The 25527-nt window shown below is 41.5% G+C and overlaps 1 protein-coding gene across 2 annotated transcripts in view; it reads right to left on the bottom strand.

Moving 5' to 3' along the window:
* DLG5 (discs large MAGUK scaffold protein 5) overlaps positions 1-25527 on the bottom strand; it is a 158074-nt gene that overhangs the window by 50878 nt on the left and 81669 nt on the right. For both annotated transcript variants that reach the window (XM_061634894.1, XM_061634893.1), the window contains exons 4-10: positions 20401-20544; positions 17978-18161; positions 9875-10134; positions 8765-9077; positions 7787-8017; positions 3048-3232; positions 1658-1783 (exon numbers count right to left, since the gene is read on the bottom strand). In XM_061634894.1, the coding sequence (XP_061490878.1) occupies positions 1658-1783; positions 3048-3232; positions 7787-8017; positions 8765-9077; positions 9875-10134; positions 17978-18161; positions 20401-20544 (1443 nt within the window). The remainder of the gene's footprint in view (positions 1-1657; positions 1784-3047; positions 3233-7786; positions 8018-8764; positions 9078-9874; positions 10135-17977; positions 18162-20400; positions 20545-25527) is intronic.

The following is a 25527-nucleotide window of genomic DNA, read 5'->3' on the forward strand; positions in this document are numbered from 1 at the left end:
TCTCATATCCATTTAATAAAACAATTAGCAACAAAAAATGTTGGGGCAATCCTAAAATTTTATCGATCCGTAGGGGGCAATTTGATCATGCCAGCCCTAAAGATATTCGAGGCCAAAGTAATTTCGCATGTAATATACGGTGCACCGGTCTGGGGTTGGGAAGCTGCAACAATTCTAACCCTAGAGACTATTCAGTCAAATTTTCTAAGGCGCCTACTTTTCCTGCCACCTGGAACGTCTGCAGCTATGCTCCGGGCGGAGACTGGTATCCCTCCAATTAGCGCCCACATACATTTAGCTCTTTTAAGATTTGTGAGAACTTTTACCTCTATGCAAGGCAAAGATCTATTAAAATGTTGTATCTGTCACCCCTTTTCACACAAAATTTGGGGTTGTAAAATAGAAGAACTGCTTGCACAGATATCATTTAACTACTCATCAATTTTATACTATAGATACAAACAAGAGGCTTCGTGAGGTGATTTTTAATCATTCTAAATACTTAGATAGACTTACCCTACTCAACTCCCGTGTAGCTCCATGGTATTGGAGATTCAAAACTGATTCTATCTGTTCCCAATATCTTTTACAGCCACTTCGCATTAACCTAAGACACGCATTTACTGCAATTCGTTTTTTTACACTTCCAAATGCTGGCAGATTGGGCAGAATAACAAATATCCCCAAGAACCTGAGAAAATGTGCTTGTGATAATAATGAGGAGGAGGACCTCTTGCACATTTTGCTCTACTGCCCAATATATCAAGACCTCAGGCTTCACCTCCTGCAGGAATGGTTGGTTGCAGATAGGTTGATTACGGATGACGAAAAAGTAGTTTTTTTCATGTCAGATCAAAACCTTCAAGGAACGCGTAAGGTAGCTCTATTTGCTCTAACAGCCCAGAAACTGAGAGCCAAATTTATTCCAGAACTATCTTCCAAATAATAAACTAAGGCTAATTATAAATAAAGATAACAAAGGACTACTTCAGAACATGGGTTTTTTTAATCTATTGATTGTTCTTGCTGTTTGTGAATAATTTTAAAAATGATTTTTTATCCCAACTTTCCTTTTTCTTCTTTCTACATTTATATTTGTATATTTAATGTATGGAATCTGTATATTTGTGTATATCTGCGCTGGCCTATGGCCTTGCAATAAAGTATTTGAATATTTAAATCAAATGGGATTGAAGCAGCTGGCAGTCTCTCTTTTATAAAGTAAATGCAAATCGTGCCAACATATTCTTGGAACATTATTGTTATTCAAGGGGTTATCCACCCGCCCGCCCGCCTGCCCGCTGCCTGTTCGATTTGCCCACATTGCTGCTCCCTCACTCATCTAGTTTCAAAAGGGCATTTAGCCCTTCAGGGCTGGAAGAAGAGAGATTTGTGTGCAACCCACAGGTGCGATGAAAATCCTCTCTCCCACCCCCGTGTTTTACTTTGCTACAGACATAGCTACATGACTTTGTATCGTCATCATTCCGGTACATATCTCCACAGGCTTGCCAATTAACTGCAATCATAAAAACAGAACAAAACCACTGCGTATTGAAGTTGTCAGCCTGTCCTACCCCAAGGGCTCAGGCAAGAAACACTTAATGTACAAAATCAAGACACAAAGTTACTCATTGAAGGGATTTCTGTAACGCACTTCAGTTCTTTCAGTTCACGCACAGCATCATTCTTTTGCTTCCTCATATCATCCAGATTGCGAAGAGCCTCAGCCAGGTCACTCACTGCTCTGTCTCTCTCCCTCCTCAGGTTATCACACAGCGTCCTTCAAAATTAAAGGACAGTTGAAAAGAAATGTTAATCTGCTCACATGCTACTTAAAAAATGTTACTAGCAACCAAGCTACATTTACCACCAGCCAGATGTTGAACAAAGAATTAGAGATGCAGGTGCTGGATTGCAACAAGCAGCACCCTCCCCCAGGGCTCCATCACTTCAGACTCTTCTTCATTTCATTGGAACTGGGATGAGAGAAAGATACCAAAGGCCAACAAAGGCCCTTCTGATAACAAAACTTGTATACTATCCCCTGTTGCCCACATGAATGGATCACACGTGAATCGCCAGTATCTAATTTGGCCCTTATTTTGCTTATGCTTGCACTATTTTCCCTCTTAAAAGCAAAGCCAACATTAATGCATATTATTTTCTTCCCCTAGTTCAGAACTCCCCCTCTAGGATGCACACCTCAACTTGGTGAGGGGGTTTGAGAGTGTTGTTGAAGCTGAGAGCAATGCCGTGAGGAGTCTAGACCAAGAGGCTGGACTCCTAGCAGGGGCACCCAAGGCTGAGACACCAGACTAAGATGCATCCAAACTCAGAGGAAGGCAATGGTAAACCACCTCTGACCACATCTTACCACAAAAACCCTATGAACAGAGAATCCAAAATGCAACACGAGATAGCGCTGGAAGATGAGACCCCCAGGTCAGAAGGCACTCAGTGAGCTATTGGGGAAGAACAAAGGACAAGGACAAGTAGCACTGTGACTAATGATGCAGCTGGGTCAAAGTCGAAAGGAAGCCCAGAGGCTGATGTACACAGATGCAAAAGGAGAGTCTGGAGCTGTACGATGCACACAATAGGAACATGGAATGTGAGAAGCATGAACCAGGGAAAGTTAGAAATTGTCAAGAAAGAAATGGAGATATGTTTCACTAGAAAAGACAATAATGCTGGGGAAAACAGAAGGGAGTAGAAAAAGAGGAAGGCCAAACAAGAGATGGATTGATTCCCTAAAGCAAGCCACAGACCTGAATTTACAAGATCTGAACAGGGTGGTTCACGACAGATGCTACTGGAGGTTGCTGATTCATAGGGTCGCCATAAGTCATGACTGACTTGAAGGCACATAACAAAAGTTCAGAACTGCAAAAATTCTGCAAACAGTTTCAATTTCAATTGGATATAATCAGTCTAGCTACAAACAAGACTGCACCTTACTGAATTGCTGGTATTTCAACAGGACACTGGAAATAAACTCCTGGGGAGAGCAACAAGGATTATTTGTCAAACTTTTCTTTTTTTACCGTATGCTTTCACGTTCCGCAACAATCTTGTCACGTTCCTGGAAGGCCCAATCTCTTCTGCATTTTGCGACTTCTGCTTCCTGGACAGCTTCTTTTAACTCCTGTGACATTGCCTCGTACTGCTTCCGGAGCATTTCAATTTCTTTGTTAGCTCTTTCTATATCCAGTGTAGCAGAATCTTGTATCTGAGAGAGCAGAATTATGCATAGTTTATTCAACCACAAATTGTAGGTGGCAGTCACACTTAGATTAAAATAAAAACAAAGGGTTGTAGCCAACTAAGTCCTACTCAGAGTAGACTTATTAAAATTAATGAACCTAAGTTAGTCATGTCTATTAACTTCAGTGAGTATACTTGGAGTAGGACAAGCACTGAATATCACCCAAAAACCTTTAACATCACTTTTTAAAAAATACCTAGATTTCTGGATGGTATGAGCAGGTTTCCCAGAATCTGTTCTATTATCATTCCACAGGTTCACTCTACCTACCTCTCAGTTTACCTCAGAAAATCTCTTAACATTTATAAGACCTTTCTTACTGAAAAACTGAAATCCCGTTCCGAAGATGTCCGGACACAGGTTAGAGCAGCAGTAACTGCCTACCAAGTGGCAATAAAGGCAGAAAAGAAGAGGTTCTTTGCTGCCTCTATTGCGTCCGCGGAGTGCTGTCCCAGGAGGTTGTTCCAAGTGGTCCGAAGCCTGGTCGGTCCAGTTGCTCAGGAACCCTTGGAACAGTCTAAGGCCTCCTGTGACAAATTAGCAAAGCACTTTGCCGACAAAATTGAACATTTACGGAGCTCAATTCCATACGCCGTGGACACAGTAAATGAAACAGAGTTGGCCAGTTGCAATCCGGTCAAATGGGATCGGTTTCGACCTCTTCCTTCTGAGGGTGTGGACAAGGTGCTCTCGACTGTGAAGCCTACCACCTGTCTAACTGATCCTTGCCCATCGTGGCTCCTTGTGAGCTGCAAAGAGAAATTGGGCGAGGGGATTAAGGCGGTGGTCAATGCATCCTTGGAGGAGGGTGTAATGCCATTAGCACTCAAGGAGGCAATTGTAAAGCCCATCTTAGTCCTCCTTGGATCCCCAAGTTTTGAATAACTTTCGCCCAATTTCGAATCTACCATTCCTGGGCAAGATCATTGAGTGAGTGGTGGCTAATCAGTTGTCGACACACTTGGATGAAACGGATTATTTGGATCCATACCAATCAGGTTTCAGGACTGGACATGGAACTGAAACAGCATTGGTCGCTCTGGTTGATGATATGAGGAGGGCATTAGATAGGGGAGAATTCACCTTTCTTGTCCTCCTCGATCTCTCAGCGGCTTTTGATACTGTCGACCACAGTATCCTTTTACATCGCCTGGAGGAATCGGGAATAGGAGGCACTATACTACGGTGGTTCCATATATGCAGATGACACTCAGCTCTATCTCTCGTTTAAATCTTCACCAGAGTCTGCTGTGGAGACCATGTCCAAGTGCCTGGAATCCGTGAGTGGATGGATGGGAAGGAACAGGCTGAAGTTGAATCCTGATAAGACTGAGGTGCTACTTGTGGGAGACAAGGGAAGGTTGGGAGATGTTGACCTGGTGTTCGATGGGGTGAAATTGCCCCTGAAGGACCAGGTCCGCAGCCTTGGGGTTGTTCTTGATTCCAAGCTGTCCATGGAGGCTCAGATTTCGGCAGTGAGCCGGGCAGCTTGGTATCAATTGCACCTCATTCGTAGACTGCAGCCCTACCTTCCTGCTCATCAGCTCCCACTGGTGGTACATGCCCTGGTCACCTCTCGGTTGGATTACTGTAATGCACTCTACGTGGGGTTACCCTTGAAAACAGTCCGGAAATTACAACTTATACAGAATGCTGCGGCTCGACTGCTTACAAACTGTCGCCGCCGGGAACACATCACTCCAGTGTTGTTCGACCTACACTGGCTTCCAGTTATTTTCCGGGCCCAATTCAAGGTGTTGGTATTAACCTTTAAATCCCTATATGGTCTTGGCCCAGTTTACCTGATGGAGCGCCTCCAGCGCCACCAACCATGCCGCCCAACAAGATCAGCCACACAGGACCTTCTCTCAATCCCGCCAACTAAAACAGCTAGGTTGGCGGGGACAAGAGAGAGGGCATTTTCAGTGGCGGCCCCCACTCTCTGGAACTCCCTCCTGTATGACCTTCGACATGCCCCTTCCCTGAATGTATTCCGCCAAGCTTTGAAGACCTGGCTCTTCAGACAGGCCTTTGGGACTTCCGGGGAGGGTTAAATTTTTACGACGAATTGCCTACTACTCTGTACTGGAACTGTTTTATTGTTTTATTGTATTTTATGATGTATTTTATTATGATGTAATGTATTGTTGTTAAATTGTACGTCGCCTAGAGTGGCCATTGGCCAGATAGGCGACCCACAAATTAAATTATTATTATTATTATTATTATTATTATTATTATTGGTATTCTTGTATTTTTACCAGTTTCAAAAACCTCATACGACATTTCCCAATGGTTTGCCAAATAATCTGTGCTCCTCTTACGGTGTAGACACTATTTTAATGACTCTTATTCTTGAATTCATAGTATACTTGCCTTCCAAAACTGTGTCCAGAATCAAGTAATCTTTGTAATACGAATACAGAATGTAACACTTTGTTTGAAGGACTTTATTGCACATCTGATTAACAAAACGGACTTTTCTGACCCATGATCACATTTGTGATCATGCTTGCTGTCTTACCTTCATATAAAAAGCTGCAGCAAGGTTTACATTGAAGTGGCATCTTCAGAAAGAACTCTATTTTTAGCACTCAGATACCATTTACAGGACTTGAGTTTTTAACTGTTATGTGGATGCTACAGTGAAGTCATCCTACAAGTGCTTTTGCAGTACTAGCGTGTTATGTAAATACTTGGCCTTATTCATTAGGTTGTATATTCTATGGCTAAATTTGGTGCGTCCTTAAAGTGGTTAAGGGAGCAAATCATATTTATTCATTGGCGTTATTGTATATAAACAAAGTTTTATTTAAACTCTTATGTTGTATTTCTGTAATGCTGAGATTCAAAAATAATCTTCTACAGCTGCTCTTCCTAGTAAATCTTTTTTTTTTTAACCGTATTGCTTTTAATTATGTTTTAAAGGGTTGTAAACTGCCTTAATATTCTTTGAATCAAACCCGGCATATAAATGATTCAAATAAAAATGTGTATGCACATTGATTATATCAGTATGAAAAGGAAACTGATATGACCTATGAAACATAATATTCCTTTTTTGTACACTGATAAACCACAATGCATATGTGAAGGTGTCCTTCGGTAACCTATGGCAAACTATGCAAACCCAGCAGCCTGAACAGAGTTTGGAAAATAAATAACAGACAATACAGAATGTACAGAATACAGAATGTAACACTTTGTTTGAAGGACTTTATTGCACATCTGATTAACAAAACGGACTTTTCTGACCCATGATCACATTTGTGATCATGCTTGCTGTCTTACCTTCATATAAAAAGCTGCAGCAAGGTTTACATTGAAGTGGCATCTTCAGAAAGAACTCTATTTTTAGCACTCAGATACCATTTACAGGACTTGAGTTTTTAACTGTTATGTGGATGCTACAGTGAAGTCATCCTACAAGTGCTTTTGCAGTACTAGCGTGTTATGTAAATACTTGGCCTTATTCATTAGGTTGTATATTCTATGGCTAAATTTGGTGCGTCCTTAAAGTGGTTAAGGGAGCAAATCATATTTATTCATTGGCGTTATTGTATATAAACAAAGTTTTATTTAAACTCTTATGTTGTATTTCTGTAATGCTGAGATTCAAAAATAATCTTCTACAGCTGCTCTTCCTAGTAAATCTTTTTTTTTTTAACCGTATTGCTTTTAATTATGTTTTAAAGGGTTGTAAACTGCCTTAATATTCTTTGAATCAAACCCGGCATATAAATGATTCAAATAAAAATGTGTATGCACATTGATTATATCAGTATGAAAAGGAAACTGATATGACCTATGAAACATAATATTCCTTTTTTGTACACTGATAAACCACAATGCATATGTGAAGGTGTCCTTCGGTAACCTATGGCAAACTATGCAAACCCAGCAGCCTGAACAGAGTTTGGAAAATAAATAACAGACAAATAGCAGATTAATAATAATGTACTCTGGAAACAGATTGGATAATTCAGAAAACCCAAAATCAGTGAAGAATTAGGAAGAATCTCTTCTGCCAGCGATAAAACTTTGAGTAACAAAGGAGTAGGAGCTGATTATGTTTTTTGTTGGATGCCTAACAATATACCCCACAAAGGTACACTTGTAAGAGAGCTAGGGGCCTGATTCAATGTCTACTGATATCAAGAGTAAAATCCTGCACTGATTTCAACAGCAGCTCTCTCTGTATCAAATATAGACCAACATCCTCTACCCACTTCTGTGCTTGTCCATTTGCCAGGCAGTCACTCAAATACAAAGCATATACTAACTGGGGGTAGACAGGGTGGAGAAAAAGGGAGAAAAACTCCCAGACAGTACCCAATTCTACAATTAAAAATATATATTTCTTTCAACTAAGACTTTTGTCCTTTTTTCCCGTTTCCTTTGGCCTCTGCAGAGCCCAAATGAGATATTGTGATGATGGGCTCTCTTGTGGTAACTGACTGTACAAAATAGCCCTCAAATAAAGTGAGAGGAAGCACAAACTTGCAAACCATGCTGTACCTGGCGAGCTTGATAATATTCTCTAAGAAGATGGTCTCTCTGGATGATGGCTTCTGTTCTTTCCTTCCGAGCCACATCTCTCTCTTCCTTCACCGTCTCAATATCCTTGCATGCTTGGTCCAGGTCCTTCTGGGCTTCAGCCTTGTCTTTCACTTCATGGCAGTACTTTTCCAAGAGCTCATTCCTTTCACAGATTGCTCGATCGCGTTCCACTAGAGCAGAGTTCAGCTCCTGAAATAAAATCAGTCGTTGGGAGGTACATTAAGTGCATGAGCAAGTCTTTCTCTTGATGAACACACAGTAAAATTTCAAAAGCCTGAGCCATTTATAACAAGAAGGAATAATATAGCACAAAGCATGTATTAAATGTAACTAATAAATATGTTAGAAGTTAAGGATTCTGAATGCTGTTTGGTCTCAGAACGGAAGATGCTGTCCAACAACTGCAAAGCAGTGGAGGGAGGGCCTGAGCTGTCGTTGAGAAGCAACCAGCAACAGGGTGTAATTAACCACTCCTCTTTTTATTGTTTTCCCATTCCTCCAGCCGGCTGCTTTCTCTCCGCCAGGGTTCCAGTTGCAGATCTACAACATTGTAGGGAAAACTGCTTTGGAGGAGGAGGATGCAGGGGAAGTGTTGACAACTCTTCCTGTCTCACCACTTTGCACCGAGGTAGCAGCTCTAGAACTGCTGATGAATGGATAATTTGGCCCTGAACAGTATAGCCTCTATTTGACAGCATAGAAATTGACGGAGATGATTGCCATGGAGGGCAATACTACTTACCCTTTATATACCAACTCCCATCAGCCCTGACCAATTAGCCATGCTGGCTGGGGGTGATGGAAGTTGTAGTTCTAAACATCTGGAGGGTGCCAGGTTGGGGACGACTGGCCTAGAAGTTCACACAGTTACACAGGTAACACCAATAAGTTCACATAACCCTTTCCTTCCAGAGTAAGGGCCATACAGTTCCATACCTGTCTTAAGGCTTCCATTTCCTCACTGGCCACTCTTTTCTCCGAGGATGTGTTTTTCAGTTTCGATTCCGCAAGTTCCAGTTCTGTTTGGAGCTTATCAACTTCTTTGATGACTTGATCCCTCTCGCTCATGATGAGGCGGTACTCGCTGAAAACAGAGTCCCTCTCTTCCTTGTACTTCTCTGCATCCTTCACCGCCTTCAGCTGCATCGTTTTAAACCTTGTCACTTCTGACTGTAACCGCTCCATCTCTCTTTGCAGCTCCTTGTTTTGTGCAGTGGCTTTGCTCAGTTCTTGCTGCACAGTCTCAAATCTAAAGAGGTGGGGAAAGTTATAGCAATTCCTTTGACAACTTGGGGAACAGGGGGCTCTACAAAAGCTTTCCCCTTCTTTACTCGGGGACCCACATTAAACTATTTAAAGGGCCAAACTAGAAGTTAGAGATCAGCCATGATTCTTGCCACATAACTGCCCCGTTCACATGTCTGATGGGGAGGGGGGAAGCAGGAGGTCTAAAGTTATCATAAGTGCGCAGGTGAGAAGAGTTGTGCTCTGCTGTGACTCCATCAGGTAAGCCCAGTTCATTTGTTATCAGAGCCAGGCTGAAGGGAACAGTGAATGGGGGCGGGGGGAATAGTCCATCTATGTATAACGTTATGACTTCAAAATGGGACACAGAGGATTGTATCCAATGCTGTGTGAGCAGAGTTCTGCTTGCACAAAAGGACTTCAGTTTCATCTTTACCCCCCATGGGTGTCCAAAATCCTGAAGGTCCCCCAACCCTCCAGAGCTGATTTTGAGGGCACACAGGCAGCTTAGAGGGGACAGGAGAGGAAGAGAAAGTTCGGTTATGCACATGGAAATCTGTTGCTGGTTGCAGCCTTGGATATAGCCCAGACAAACACACACACACAGCACTTTATATGTGAAAGCAGCAAACACATGAACAATCTGTGACTGCCCCATCTTTGGCCTTTATTAACCACACACACACACATAAAACAAGAGCCAAAGAAGTTCAGAGTGGCAACTGTGTTTAGTTCATCATAGCAAAACAAAACATGAAAAGGCTGTATGGTAGGGCAAGCAGCCCTGAAAGCATCTTCTACCTTCTCAGAGAGGAGGAGTATTGCTGCTGGAAGTGTATTGCTGTGTCCCGCTGTTTTATCAACATGTCAATCTGTTTCTGGAGGCGTCTGTTCTCCTCTTCCGTCTGTTCTAACCGGCTCAGATCAGTATTGTGGCTTGCAATCTTCTCATTGTACCGCTTCCTTAGTGCATCGTAGTCCTTCTTTACACCCTCTAGCTTGTCCATTGCTGTATCATACAGTTTATTTAGTATCTCTGATGACCCATTCTGCTTCATAACCTGGAATAATGGAAGATATTCTGAATAAAAATCCTAGCAGACAAACTTCAGCCTTATTGTAAAACCCAGGAAAGCCCAGGAAAATTTTATTTACTGCCCATGAGGGATCTCGAAGAGCTCACAATATAAAATCTTAAAAAACAATAGCTTAGATCCAAAGAACTGCTAATGGAAGAAAAATAACTGCTAGCGCTGTGACACAGACAGCTTGCGCAGAATCCACAATGTCCTCAAAGGTCTGTTTCATAGCAGATCACATCGTCCTGATCATGCAGGAGCTTGAACAAGTTCTTCCACAAATGGAAGAACATTTTAGATTTAGTTTCAGTTTTCTCCTATTTTTTTCTAGCATACGATGTAAAAACAGGCCTTTCATGAGTGGAAAGGGCCTTCAGCATGCAGAAGGGCACATCTGGATGCAGCCCAACATATTTTTTTTTAATGCCGTAACTTCCATGAAAATACACAGCCAGCAGTAAGGGTACAGTAATTTTGTGTAGAGTGTTCCAAATAACATGTAACTGAAAATGGAGCACTATGCAATTCTTATTTCAGCTGCTTAAAGGGTTTGCAAACAATTCTCCAACAGCTTTGAGACTCAGAAACAAGGTACATTATTTTCTGCAGAAGACTTCAATACCTGTGGCTAGAGAACACTGTACAAGCGTGGTTCAGACACCGATTTGGTGGTGCAGTGAAAAGCACTTTTTTTATATATAATACCGCCCATAATAAGCCAGTTTGTTTCCCTGGGTACTTTAAATGTCTGAAATACCTTTCTGATGCCATAAGGCCTGGAGCACTTCTCATGTGCATAATGCACACGTTAAGGGATAAAACGATACGTGCTACCAAAGCCGCCAACAAGAGAATATGTTTCTGTCCTCCTGCCTACCACAGGTACTGAAGTTTTCCTCCACAAACAATACAGAAGTCTTACACATAATCTCCTTTTTTGTTCAGCTAACTTCTGACAGCTCTGATCTAATGTGTTTTCCTTGTCTTCATTTTCCAGGATTCAGACATGATCGGATTTCCCCCCAATCCATCACCCCCAAAGGTAATCTCTGATGCTGTTATCAGACTATGGATGTTCTCACATTGGTTGCTTCTAAGTTTAAATGGGGAAACCATCACTCCCCTCCCCACTCCTCCTTTCTTTGAACTGGAATCCACTGTTATTATACAACATGAATTGCAAATCAGTTTACGTCTACTACCAGGTGACATGCCAGTTACAATGCCCATTGCAGTCTTGTTAAATATGGACCTGTCGACGGTAACACATATTCATGTGGTCAATTGGTAGGCAGGCATTGTGTGTGTGTGTCAATGGCTAACTAAGAACAGACAAATCTGGCCCACTTTGTCAACACCTATTTGCGCATGTAGGCAATTATATATGTAGGTGTCACACAACACGTAATTAAATTATGGAATTTACTGCCAGCAGATGCAGCGATGGCCACTAGCTTAGATGCCTTTGAAAGCAAATCAATCAGAGAAATTCACGGAGAACAGGGCAATGCCTATTAGCCATTATGGTTATGTAAAACTTCCATGTTCAATGTCAGTTATTCAGCATGATCAAGAATGGATTCAGAGACTTCCGGGAAGGGTGACTTAGCCTGTGCCTGCTTTTGAGACGGGCTCCTGCCTCAAAAGAAGCTTATTCAGATATATCAGTCAGTTTTTTCTTTTTTTTTTGACTGATTAAACTTCTCCCGGGTAGGGAGAAACGAAGAGATTAACCTCAAAGCCTATTTTTGTTGGGACGACCAGATCTCATTAATTTATGGGACGAGGTCCAGCCGACGAAGGTGGGACGGATTTTCAACAGCAAGCTCTATCTGTTAAAGCGAAAGTTCATCTTATCTTCTAAGAGAGAACGCACTAACAGGCAAGCACCCTTCTTTCTATATTTTTCTTTTACTTGACTTAAATTGTTGCTGTTTAAAAGAGATTTGCCAGATTGATCGGTTTTTGACATCTCACTGGGGAGCCGTAACTTCTCTCTGCTACGCACTAATTAATAGCTTATCTCTGTTTTTGTTGCAAAAAGCTGTCCTGGATTTGCATTCTAAAGATACACACAGAAGAGGGATTTCTATTCCAGATTTTTATTTTGAAAAATATTATACTGTTTTGAGACTACTCTCTTTTTGGTCTATTTTATTTTGACGAATCTGTTTCTTGACGATTGCCATTAATTGCTTCGATCCTGGGAACTGCATTTTGTTTACTTAACTATTGGAGAGATAAGGCTGTCTGCTCTGTTTATACTGTGATGTCACCAAGTTTGGAGTATTAACCCAATTGTTGCTGAAATAAGAAGTGGTTTTCCTATATTTTTCTTTTAAAATGGCAATTAAGAAAGTGGCTGAGAATCTGGAAATAACTATGTTTCAGAGAATAATGAATGAGATTGAGATAACGAAAATTGAATTGAGTAAAATGAAGCAGGAGATTAAAGATATAAGGGTCCCTGTGAGAGAGGTGACCCTGGAAGGGGTCCCTGTGAGAGAGGAGACCCCGGAGATTGGAATAGGGGTCCCTGTGAGAGAGGAGACCCTGGAGACTGGAATAGGGGTCCCTGTGAGAGAGGAGATCCCGGAGATTGGAACAAACGTGGAACAGGAACAAGATTTGGAGTCTATGGACTTTAGAAATAAAATCTATTGTTTGGAACTTAATGTTATCTCTGAAGAAATTAATGAAGATTCTAGAGATAAAGTTATCAATGGCATGGATTATCTTCTGGACTGGAATGATGTGATGGAGCCCAATATAGAGAAAATCTATGGAATTAACTGCAGCCATGTGACAATGGAAAAACTTTTAAGAGATGACCCAGTGTATTTTGAAAAAAAGAACAGAGATATGATTTTACAGCAGTATTTCAGCAACTTATTCAGAATGGATGGCAAGAAAATATTTGGGATAGAGGTAATTCCCATCAGACTCTTATTATATGACTATGGCTTTGACAGCAAGATTATTATGGAATACTGATAATGGAAGATTGGATATTGAAATTACTGGACTTAACAAGACTACTGAAGATGGAAGATGGAAAATGGAACTAATAGAGATAATAGAACAATGGCTACTGAAATTACTGAACCTAACAGATTCTGATGTGATGGATTAATTGAAATGTTTATTTTGACTATGGTTATGACAATAAGATTATCATAATTAGTAATGAGATGGATTAATCGATATGCTTATCTGGAAAAAAAAATTGATAGATATATTTCTTAAAGAATTGAAACCTCTCTTTGACTTTTTGTGGAAAGAATAAAGTAATGTTTATGAGATTTGATGATTAAGTAAGATAACTACTGGAGGAAAGTGATTTTATAATATGACTTAAGAGACAGGATTGCTATATATTATAGACTTATAACTGATTTGATCCTTGACAAATGGGAAGTCAATATTTTACTCTTTATTTTTTTTTTTTTTTTTCTTCTTTTCTTTTTTTCTTTTTGTTTAACTATTTTTGATTTTGTTTTTTGTCTTTGAATGTTTTATGATTTTGTCTTGTATGTTTTATGAAAATCTGAATAAAAATTATTGAAAAAAAAAAAAAAAAGAATGGATTCAGACAATGCCTTCTGCTGGGTGACAGCTTTTGGATTCAGAAGGAAATGTGTGTGTCCCAGTGCCCCACTCTCCTCGTGCCCCTGCTGTGTCTCCAACGTCATCGTCCACATGAGGGTGTAATGCGGACTGACTGTGTGATGGATTCCTGAATTTCATCTAGGAAACTGACCTCATGAAATGGCCTACACACTGTAGGTTTTACATGTGCAGACTGTATCTAAATATTATGCCCCAGTGTGGACACATTGTGATGCTGGAGGCAGGGCAGGTGTGCCACATGGGTGTGGAGATAAGAAGTGCTTTCGCTCTCTATCATGCATAGGGGAGAGATTTCGGCCATATTGATGATCTTGGGCTCGTATAGGGACTTGTTTAACATTACGTTTTAGGTGAATGAGGCAGGGTTGGGGCTCCCCTACAAGAGGAGATGTACTTGGGTAGCAGTTGAGTAGACTGTGATACATCTCTCTTCTCCAGACAAGCAGGGAGATGAGAAAAGTTGACAGGAAAATGCACTAGAAAGTGTGGGACAACAACTGCTTGATGCAACATCATCTAACCTCCCTGCTAAAAAAAATTAAAATGAACACTCTGTAAATAGATGATGTCGTCTAACCTCCCTACTAACTGCACAAACAAATCAGAATGAATTCTCACTCAACAGCTCATCTGGAAATGACCAAGATCAGTTTATGGTGAAGGCAAGGAAACTTTCACAGTAGGGCATGTTTAATAGGGCCTGAATGTGGCCCTCAGATTTTGTCCTTGTAACCCTCTTTGACTGGATTTTTAAAGTTTGGAGAGCTAATGACTAGCTTTTGAGTTAAAAACTCTCCCTGGAAACACCCTGTTCACTTAGTGTGTGTGCGTGCATGTGCATATGTGCACGTTATTCCCTTATGAATCCGAAAGCTGTCACCCAGCAAAAGACATTGTCTAAATCCATTCTTGAACATGCTGGATAACTGACATGTAGGCCATTTCTGAGGTTAGTTTCCCAAATAAAATTCAGGAATCAATCACACAATTAGTTTACATGCATGCAGGCCCTACTGAAATGTCACACCCTCGTGTGGACAACGTTGTTGGAGACACAGCAGGTGCATGAGGAGAGTGGGGCACCAGAACACACACACATTGTTCCACATGCATAAGAAAGGAACTTGGAGCCATCCCAGCAGGGAGAAAATTGTTGGGGACAGGCCAAGTCAGCCTGCTTTTGCTCTTAAAGAAATTAGCTACTCCCTTCTTGCAGGCCAGACCCTGGGTTGTAACAAAAGGCTCGACCTCCAGCATACATAATTTGAATCCAAGAGCAACTAAATAATTGCATTTTTGTACCAACATATATATGTGGAAAGTCAGTGTGGGTTTATGTTTTCTATGCGGATGTAATTTAGGAAGAGGGGACCCCCCATTCTAAGAGTTTCAGCCCACATATGATTATTCTTCAGGAGCATCCATATTTCTGGTCACCTTCTTGAGTCTACATACTGAATGTTATTATAGCCGAGAAATTACAATATGTACTAGGAATGTACATAAAAAGCTTTTATGTAGCTAAAAAACAATGAACCACATCAAATGCTCATCAAATATACTGTGTACACACACACTTTTGCAGCCCTTCTTAAGCTATTTTATGCATTATGTACAATGCATATATTTATATACAAGTAGTGTGCAATTCAGCCTTAAAAGCCTGGCAAATCCACTTGACGCTTTAGGAAAGGACGACAGGGGCAAAAACGCTAAGAAGGAGTAATTGTTTCTACTGGGAGCTGGGACAGAAAAGTTTGTGTGTCCTTAAAATATTTTTTATGAGACTCAGTAAAGAGTGAATTGATAACGAAGGCCAAACAACCTCTGAAAACATTTGGGTTTTAAATTGTGTGCTCTTTATAAAAATAAAAGTCAAGGCATGAGGATAATGGTGGAGGAAAAAAGAAATGATAGACAGTGTGGCATTCAAATCCTTGACAGAAAGAAGAATAAATAATCCGAGCTGGGCCAAAGGGTACCACCATGGCAACAGCAAGCACGGAGAGAGATTTACAAGTCAGTCAGCTGCTGCACAGGAAAATCAATGGTCATCTCTGTCAGTGGAAGTAATTTGATCCCAACTTTCTGTCCTTCCAAGATCAGGCTGCTTATCTTGAATAAGCGTAAATAACACCAAGCATTAACACACCTACAAAGACTAGCACAAGCTGTTGTCACCTCCTGCTCCCCCATCCTTCAGAAAGAGATCAGTCCTGATGAACAGTGACCAAGGCACAGGTGCACACTCTTCGCTCCTGCTCCAAACCAGTATGTTTCATTTTGACATACTGAGAAGAGGAAAGGCACAGTCTTTCCTTTGATACCGTGTGTGGCAAGCGCAAACAGCTTGGAAAACCTCGAAAGAAATGAAATAATGGAGGGTCCAGGTTAAGATTAAGAAAACCCCTTTGCCAAAGCACCAGAACTCGGCCTTTTAATTAACCGAGTTTCTTATTAATTTATGTATAATTTTTTAAAGCTGTAAAAGCCTTCTCCCTGACATGATGGGTTTTACGTACAGAATGTTTTCTGTATGGAGGAGCATTCACTAATGAGAGCCCTGCCTTAAGACTGGAGTAAAAAGAAGCTAATCAACAGCCTATGACAATGTACAAAAATAGGAGAAATATATTCTCTGCAATCAGCCCCATTAAAAGGTGGGCCACAGAATTCTGTACCAGCTATCGGTTCCAAACCACCTTCCAACCTTATCCAGGTCCCTTCTCCACCATCAACATGTATGTAGTCCATACTCATATCCACTTTTCTCTGTCGCGTTTGGTATTGTAGTGTACAAAGAGTGCACCGTCAGCTTAATTGTGACACGCATTTCAGAAAGAGCTATTTGTTTCTTAAACTACAGTTCTTAGTTGAAAGAATAAAGTTGTTCTTTTTTGCCTTCTACCTAAGGTGAGGGGAACTGGCAGGGGCTGAGTGAGCAAACCGAAAGTCCACACCCCATTTAGAATGTCAAGTAATATGTGAACAGGTCCTTAGATTCAGAGCTTGGAAAAGTTACTTTTTTGAACTACAACTCCCATCAGCCCCAGCCAGCATGGCGACTGGATTGGGCTGATGGGAGTTGTAGTTCAAAAAAGTAACTTTTCCAAGCTCTGCTTAGATTATATGAGTTGACAAGACACAGCTCCACATGCTGACACATGGACTCTATACACGGATAGCCAGAGCTTGGAAAAGTTACTTTTTTGAACTACAACTCCCATCAGCCCCAGCTAGCATGGCCACTGGATTGGACTGATGGGAGTTGTAGTTCAAAAAAGTAACTTTTCCAAGCTCTGCGGATAGCAGGGTTAAAGAAAAAATGGCTTCGTGGATTTTCAACGGCTGAATTAAATATACCTGTAAGCTGCATTCAAAGTAGTTTTCAAGGCTGTGAAAAGAAAGATCTCAGAGAACCAAGCTGCCCAGACATGACTTAAAAAACACTCAAAATAGAGTAACCAAAATAGGGTAACCAATGCGATGTCCTCCAGAAGTGGATGGATTACAGCTCCCATCATCCTTGACTATTGGCAATGCTGACTGGGGCTGAGGAGAACTGTAGTCCAACAACATCTAAAGGGCACCACATTGGCTATTCCTGTAACATCGGGTGGCGAATCTGGGGCCCTCCAGATGTTGCTGAACTCCCACCAGTATGACCAATGATCAGGGATGATGGGAGCTGGAGTCCAATAATATCTGGAGGGTTACAGGTTTGCTATCCCTGATCTAAATCCAACAATATTCCTTTTTGGACTTTTGCAAGCAGCTCACATTACAAATGGTTCTTTGTCCTAGTACAACTACCTTCTTGAACTTTCCCCCCCAATCTTCAAATTCACAGGGCAAACTCTAATCAATATGCTTTAAAAAACACAAAACATCCTAACTGAAACTCCAGGAAATCAGAGTAGCTGAAATGGCAATTGAGCAGCCCACTTTACTAGCAGTAACATGATAGCAAATGCTAGTCATTCTCATTTACACAACTAGGGCTGCATTTAATTGAAGCAAACTACTCCTTGTAGTGCATTTTTTTTAAATAAAGGAATAACCACAGTGTATTAAAGAAATGCCATGGAAGAGGCACGCTCCTGCAGTGCTCCAAGTTCTTGAAAAGGGAGGAGGGAGAGAGAACAATAAACAAATGAGTGGCTAAACACAGCAGGGAAAGACAGGCAGAGGCTACCTGCTGCTGCTGACTGCGCAGGTCTGTTATCTCTTTCTGATCCTCATCATGAAGTCTCTTCATTTCCTCACACGACTGCTGGAGGTGATTGTGCTCTCGTACCAACTGGCTGTTCTTCCGCTTCAAGGTGTCCATGTCCTCCTTCAGCTGTGACTGGTCACTCAGCAGACGACTGTGTAACGTACTGTTCAGATATTAGAAATGTTCACAGGAAGTGCTCATTAAAATGTCTCAACAGGTTTCAAAAAGCCAATTAAAAACCAAACAACCAAACAACAGTGTTTTTATGGAGTCCCGGTAAACATATCTGTTAAACCACAAAAGCAGAACCACAAATAAGTGAGATCTTCAGACTCAGAGGGCTTTGTTAATTCTATACACCTGTAGCTACTCCCCATCAGCCCCAGCCACCATAGCCAAAGGTCAGGCAAGATGGGAGTTTTGGTTCAGCAGCATCTGGAGGGCTACAGTTTAGTCACCATTATACACTATCAAAAGCAGAAATAAGTATGTATACTGTCATCCGGCATCTCCTCCTTATGACAAGGAAATTAAAAAATGTCCAGAATCAGAAACCGCCAGATCTTTGCACTTCTGCCTGATGTGGTGAGCCTCTGAAGCTGTAGGTCAGAAGGTTCCCTGGGCTGCTTTGTGCCTTTGAACTCCAGGGCAACTTCACTCACTCAGACAGCTCATTGGCTTCCTCTAACCTGGATGGTTCCAGGTCAGACTGAACTGTTGCCTGGGCAACAGCAATCTCCTGTAACAAGCAATGTGCCTGTAACATTTACTGCCTTGGCCCTGAATTTTTGCCCCCATAGAGGCTCAAGGCCAGCACAGACAGATTCAGATGTTCAAAATAAACTTGATGCATCCTGAACGACTATAGATGCAGCTGTAGTTACCCAGAAGAGATTCCCATGACTGAAGCAGCTGGAAAAGATGTGACAATGAGTATGAAACTCACTGTCTGGAAGCTGCTGCATTGAACTGCATGTAAATACTTTCCCAGAGACAGTTGGAGCTCACTGGGTGGAAAAGATTTTGAAAGTTTGGTTTTGCATTCCCAAGACTTGATTAGAAAAACAAAGTCTCGTCTGGCAGAATGGACTCCTGTCCTTGATTTACGATGAAGCTGATTAAGAAGACAGACAGAAGGTTCGCCAGCTTCCATGGTATGCTTTAAAGATGCCTGAGGGAAGGATTCTAGTCATAGCAAAAGTTGTTGAAAAATAGTAACCATAATACTTAAAATTTATATACTGGGGGGTTTCCTCTCTCCAGTGTTCAACACACTTCATACATAGTATTCCAGTAAAACCCAGTAAGGTGCGTCAATTTTATCATACTCGGATGACAAAGTGGGGAAGGGGGTGGGAGAGACTCAGAAATTAGTCATTTGCAATCTGCCATTAGTGTAACTGACACCAATTAGAGTGTAGAGCAGGATCTTTTTGATGCAGGCTCCTGTACTGATTTTTTTAAAGTGAAGAGTGGATGATTGGTTTTCTAAAGGAGTTTTATGGCAGTTTTATGTTGTCAGAGCTGCCATACCACTGCTTAGTTTGGCTACATTAGTGCTTGCCTGGGGATAACTGCTATTTGCTTCAGGTGAGTGGCAAATAACAGTAGACTTTGCCATATGCAAGGATGTCACAGAATGATGCAGTAACCAGCTGTATAAAAATATTATTAAAACCCATTTCACATAGCATTTGCCCACTTGGTACTGAATGAACACATAACTGAAAGGTTGACAGTACATAGTCAGACCATTGGTCCATCCAGCTCAGTACTGTCTACACTGACAAGCAGTGACTTTCTCGAGTTTCAGGCAGGAATCTGTCTCAGGCCTACCTGGAGATGCTAGGGACTGAACCTGGGACCTTCTGCATGCAAAACAGCTCTTCTACCACTGAACTACAGTCCATGGGACTTGTCCTAATAAGCTATATTAGAATTCAACAAAGGAAAGGCTATGATGGCTTAACTGGTGCCCAATTCTCCTTAAGTGAAACTTCATTACCAGTGTCATTTACTTCACTGGACTCCAGCATGAACTAGTGAAAACAGAGTTCTGAAAGGGAGAAGGGAACGAGCATGATTACTGGGTTGAAGACTGGGAAGGTCACCCAACAGGTGCTAAACTTTCTTCATTCCTCACCAAGATAAGCTTACACCTCCATCACAATTTTTAGAAACTGGTTTTCCATGTTCAAAGATTAGTCTCAATCTGCAACCAGAAGTTTTGAACACTATCCCTCAACAGATGTTAAAATCATGGCATTTTAAAAGCACACTGAAGTTGAACATAAGAAAGCTACAACTGAATACCTTTGAATATTAAATTCTAAGGTAACCTTTCAGACAGGCAATAATAGTATAAGGAAGGTCAAAATACATCTCTGTGTGCCTTTACTTACTGATAGAAATCAGCCTCCTTAGCAGCTTCTTCACATCTTTTTAGCGTTTTGGTGTGCTGGTTCTGTAGAGACTGCAGATCTGACATTGCCTTCATACACTGTATCTTCAATCTTTCGTAGTCGTGGTTTGGCTTCGGGCTAGGCCTACCACAAAGATATATCAGATTTCAGATGAGCGTGTGACTTTAAAACAACATTAAAATGAATTAACATTACACATTTTAAGTGTTAATTTGAAAGAAAACATGCACAAAAAGGGTTCGTTCATATAAGACAAGAATGATGCAACAAATATATAATATACCCATATGCAAGTGAGTTGGCCATTGGTGGGATTAAATACTTTCACAGATAACACCACTAGTTCAACAAATCTTACTTTAAAACTTTGCTAAGCCAGTCAAAAAGTGTTTTGGAACTTAAAAAAAAGTATGTAACATAATACTAGTAATCCTAAACATTCATTCCCACAGATTTTTAGAAAAGTTAAAGTTATTTCCCCACTCAATACAAAGCAAATGTCCTTAAAACAACAAAATAAATCTTCATTTTCTACTATTTGTCGCTACAATAGAAACAACTAGGTGTTTTTAAAAAAAACAAATGCGGCTGTTGTTACCTCGACATCTATAATCTTCCATTAATAATTTGTCACACATGCACATATTGGCTTCAAGTTGGCAAAATATGAGAATTAAGTTCAGCAAAGTATATCACAAGGAGTTTGCGCACATGCTCCTGCTCAGTATCTATTCCATTTCATCCTAAGTTACACCTACAAGACAGCAGTCCTATACAAACTTATCTTGGAGTGATGAGTAGACAAACAGGATGACACTGTTAATGGTGGTGAAGAGTGGCAGTAAGAAATGGAAATGCAGGGACAGGGGAGAAGAATGAAAACGGATTACAAAAAGAAGTTGGGTAACTAAGTTATGGAAGTTTAAAACTTGGTGCTGCCCAAATGGCAGTAGTATGGATGTGTATCTGAGATAGCTAAACATCTGTATTTACATATAATTATTCTCTTTCTTATGCAAAGTGTAAGCTTAATGGAACTTGAGGTGGTTTGAAAATGTTATGGGTGTATAGATCATCCACATGTCGGGGCACAAGATCAAACACAGAGCTTGTGCCCACCACATATATTGCCTGTAATAAAAACAGGGGCCTTATGTCCTAGTGCTCATTACAGGTTCTTCACAGAGTGGGAGAGCCCACAGCTTATAACCTTGTCACCACATAGACCAGTGGTGGAGAACCTCCAGTCCACAGTCGTATCATCATCATCATCATCATCATCAGTAGCAGCAGCAGCAGCAGCAGCATTTATTGCCCACCCTTCACCCAGAGGTCGCAAGGCAGGCTACAAGAACCTTAAAATGCAGTGTTAAAAACAAAAACAGTCAGAATCACAAAATAGGGTAGGTCCTAAAAATATACATCTCAGGTATCAAAGGCCAGGGTAAAGAGGCGTGTCTTCAGCATTCGACTAAAACTGTACAGTGAGGTTGCCAGAAGTACTCCGGTGGAAAGGGAGTTCCACAAGTTAAGGGCTACCACACAGAACGCCCTCTCTCAGGCTTCCACCACCAAAATTTCTGAAGGTAGCAGAACTTCCCAAAGGATCCCCTTTGTCGATCTCAACACCCAACGGAAGGAGGCGGACTTTCAGATATTTGGGACAATCAGCTGGTTGTTGGGCTTCAGAGCACCGCACATAGCTCTTTGCCAGTCCCGGCAATCAGCTATCTCTGGTGTTTGCATAGAACCTTATGCAGCATTTTGAAGCACTGACGACCAGCTGATTGTCAGGGCTTCAAAGCGCTGCTCATGGCATGCTTGTGCCCACATCGTTTAATTTCAAACTGCGCAGGTGAAATGGGTCACCTGGTGTCACAATGACATCAGGCAATTAACAGGTGAGCAGCCACACCCATTTGTCAAACTTGGCCCAAGGATGTGTTTGTGTGTGGGAGATCTTCCCACCCCTGACATCGATAACCTGAGGGTCTGGACAACAAAATAATCTTAATTTCCTCAAAGGGAAGGTTCAGGGCAACATGTACTGGTGCTGATGGATCAGCAAACCATGAGTCACTTGAAAGTTAGTTCAGACAATCGCCTGATTATTTCCCTATTTATCACAAGGTAGCATTCCTCCACTGATATATCACTGCTTGCGTGTAGAGAAGATGTTCATGTACCAGCCCTTTACAACCATTACAAACCATAGGAAAAAGGCTGTGGCTCAATGAGTCCTATTGAAGTCCTAAATTCAATCCCTGGCATCTGAACTATCTGAAACTCCGGTGAGCTGCTGCCAGTCAGTGTAGACAACTATGAGCTAGATGGACCAGTTTGGTCTGACTTAGTACGAGACAGCTTCCTATGTATACATCAGGTTTCTATGCGAGTTTATGGAAATATAATCCTGAAGGCAATCCACCAGGTCTGACAGGAAATCCATAGCAGAAACATAGATCAAAACCTGTTCCCTAGTTTTGCACAAGTAGCCATGATTACATGGAAAAAACCATGAAATTTATAACCTCACCCTTACTAAGTTTTCAAAGATCATATCCTGCCTCATTTCCCCACTCACTGGGAGGCACCAAATAAGAAGTCAAGTGAAGATGTGTATATGAGGAAGGCCTTAACTGTAAAAAGAAATGTGGCTTTCCCACTTAAAACTAGCTTGAAGTAGGGCCAAGACAGACTATGTCCCAAAAGTAAGCCACAAATAGCACTGAGGAGAGCCCTAAACCACAGACAAACGTATTTGCATTTGGAAGTGAAATTCCAGTGGGCTGGAACACTGCCAATTCCCCTATATAAACAGTATTTTCAGAACCAGTGCCCAAGGGCCAGCCCTTTGAAATTAAAAGCTTCATTCAAGTTCACAGACGTAAGCCACAATGCTCTGTCTTTCCACTGCCAGTCAGGATGAGTCATGCATGGATCAAATATTCAAAACATTAAGCTCATACTGTCATTAGCTATGGTGGTAAGATTGGTGATAAAGGTGAAGTCCAATGGCCAGATATTGTGGACATAGTACAGGTAATTCAGGAAATGCATAGGATGGATTGCGAAAGAGCTAGAATAGCCTAATAGAGGAGAGGGGACCTGTGGCTCTCCAGATATTGTTGAACTACGGTTTCCATCATCCTTGACCATTGCCCATGCTGGCTGGGGCTGATGGGATTTGGAGTCCAACAACATCTGGAAGGCCACCAGTTCCCCATTCCTCACCTAATGGGTAAGAGACAACGCTGTGAACCAAGAAGTTCCCAATTCAAATCTCACCTAAATCTCACATAAATTACCAAGGGCCATTCTACTTAACCCATGGTTGCAACTAAAAACAGCAATTACACATCTAGTTCCCTCCTTACCCCTCCCTGTAATGCCAAGTATAAATACTTCATGACATTACAAAGTACCATGTGAGATATGTTGTGCTGGGTGTACCAGGTGTTACAGTTAGGTGCTAAACTTGGCATAGGACTGCTGCTTTCAATGGGAGCAGACTAAAAAAAAAGGCCATGCCAATAACTGGAAAGAGGCAAGAAGTAGTAAGGTGAAATTATTTCACAGATAAGTCCCCAACACATTTTGGCTGTCTACATAGAGGAATTCACTCCACGGCTACAAATAAAATTGTATAATATAAACTGTAGAAAAACTATGTCTCCAAAAATTTGACATGATAATGACACCTCAAATGTGTTGGGTGTCAAGAATGCCTGGTTTGTAAGCTTGTCAGCTAAAATGGTTCTGTGGCAAGAAATTGTGGGGGAAACATCTTGCCTGAATTAGGGCCTCTGGGAGGCCATGAGACTGTCAGTTCCAACAGCTGAAGTCAAGTTAATTAAGCAGTAAGCAAGAACACCTGCTTATCAGCCGAGACTGGTACCTCAAGGCCACAGGGCTGGGAAGGTTACTGGGAAGGTTGGAGAAGCGTGTGACCATTAGGCATGAAAGCTCCAGAAGATTTCATCATCAAAAAGCCCCCTGATTGGCTAATTAATTCCTGGCGGTTGCTGGGCTCTTCCCCATAAAAACAGAATCAAGACTTGTTGGTGCTACCTGATGTTGGGGTTCCATCTTCCATCTGCTATCCAGGCTATACATCTCTGAAGAGATGTGGAACCAAGAAGTTACTCTGCTGGTTTACCTATATTGTGTGAGTATAGATTAGGCTAGACAGCTTTGTTATTTTTTTACCTGTGACTTGAACTCTCTGCCTTTTGTATTTTTACCTAACCCTTGAGGGTGTTTGGTTTAAGGAATTATTTTGCTGTTACATTTTTGCACTTATATTTTATTCTAATAAAGCTACCTCTTATTTAACAGTTTGTGTTCATTTCAGGGGGAACTTGGCTCTGAATCCAGCACCATGGCCAATTAGCCACAGACTTTCATATAGTTGGGTATTTTGCCTTCAGGCTCCAAGACAAGGAGTGCATTCTTGGCTCTTGTCTTTTGGAATCCTTGGCTGGTCTATTTCTGGTACTTTGGGTTTCCTCTTGGCCCAGAGTGGGGGACCAGGTTTAAGGGGTGGTGGCAGTCTACCTACCTTGCAGAGTTGGTGTTGGTTTAACTTGGCCCTGGTAAGGGAGGCAGAGGTTGTACCTGGCCAGGATCAATTGCTCTGGGCTTGGGAACTGGCTCCGGTGGAAACCTGCGAGTTCTTGACACTGGGAATTCTCTCTCAAGTCAGAAATGCACTTGATCAGCCTTTCCACTTTTATGTATTCAGCAGCCATTTCAGTGTAACTTCTAATTTCACCCCATGTAGCCATAGGCAAGGTGCCATCTTCCAACTCCAGCCCCCCTCCCCATGTGCAATATAGTGATAATAATACCACCTCATAGCAGCATTCTCTAATCTGGTGCCCTCCAGATGTTTTGGATTGCAACTCTCATCAGTTTCAGGCAGAATGGCCAATAGTCTGGGATGATGAGAGCTGTAATCCAAAATGTCTGGGATGGCACCAGGTTGGGGAAGGACTATCTTACAGGATAACTTAGAAAGTATGTGAAGTGCTATGAGCATTCTGCTAAAGTGGCAGTGTTCTTCTTCTCTATCAACTTTACCTAGCTAATATGGACCTCATGAAG

This window comes from Rhineura floridana, chromosome 7, assembly GCF_030035675.1.
Source record: "Rhineura floridana isolate rRhiFlo1 chromosome 7, rRhiFlo1.hap2, whole genome shotgun sequence".
NCBI lineage: Eukaryota > Metazoa > Chordata > Lepidosauria > Squamata > Rhineuridae > Rhineura > Rhineura floridana.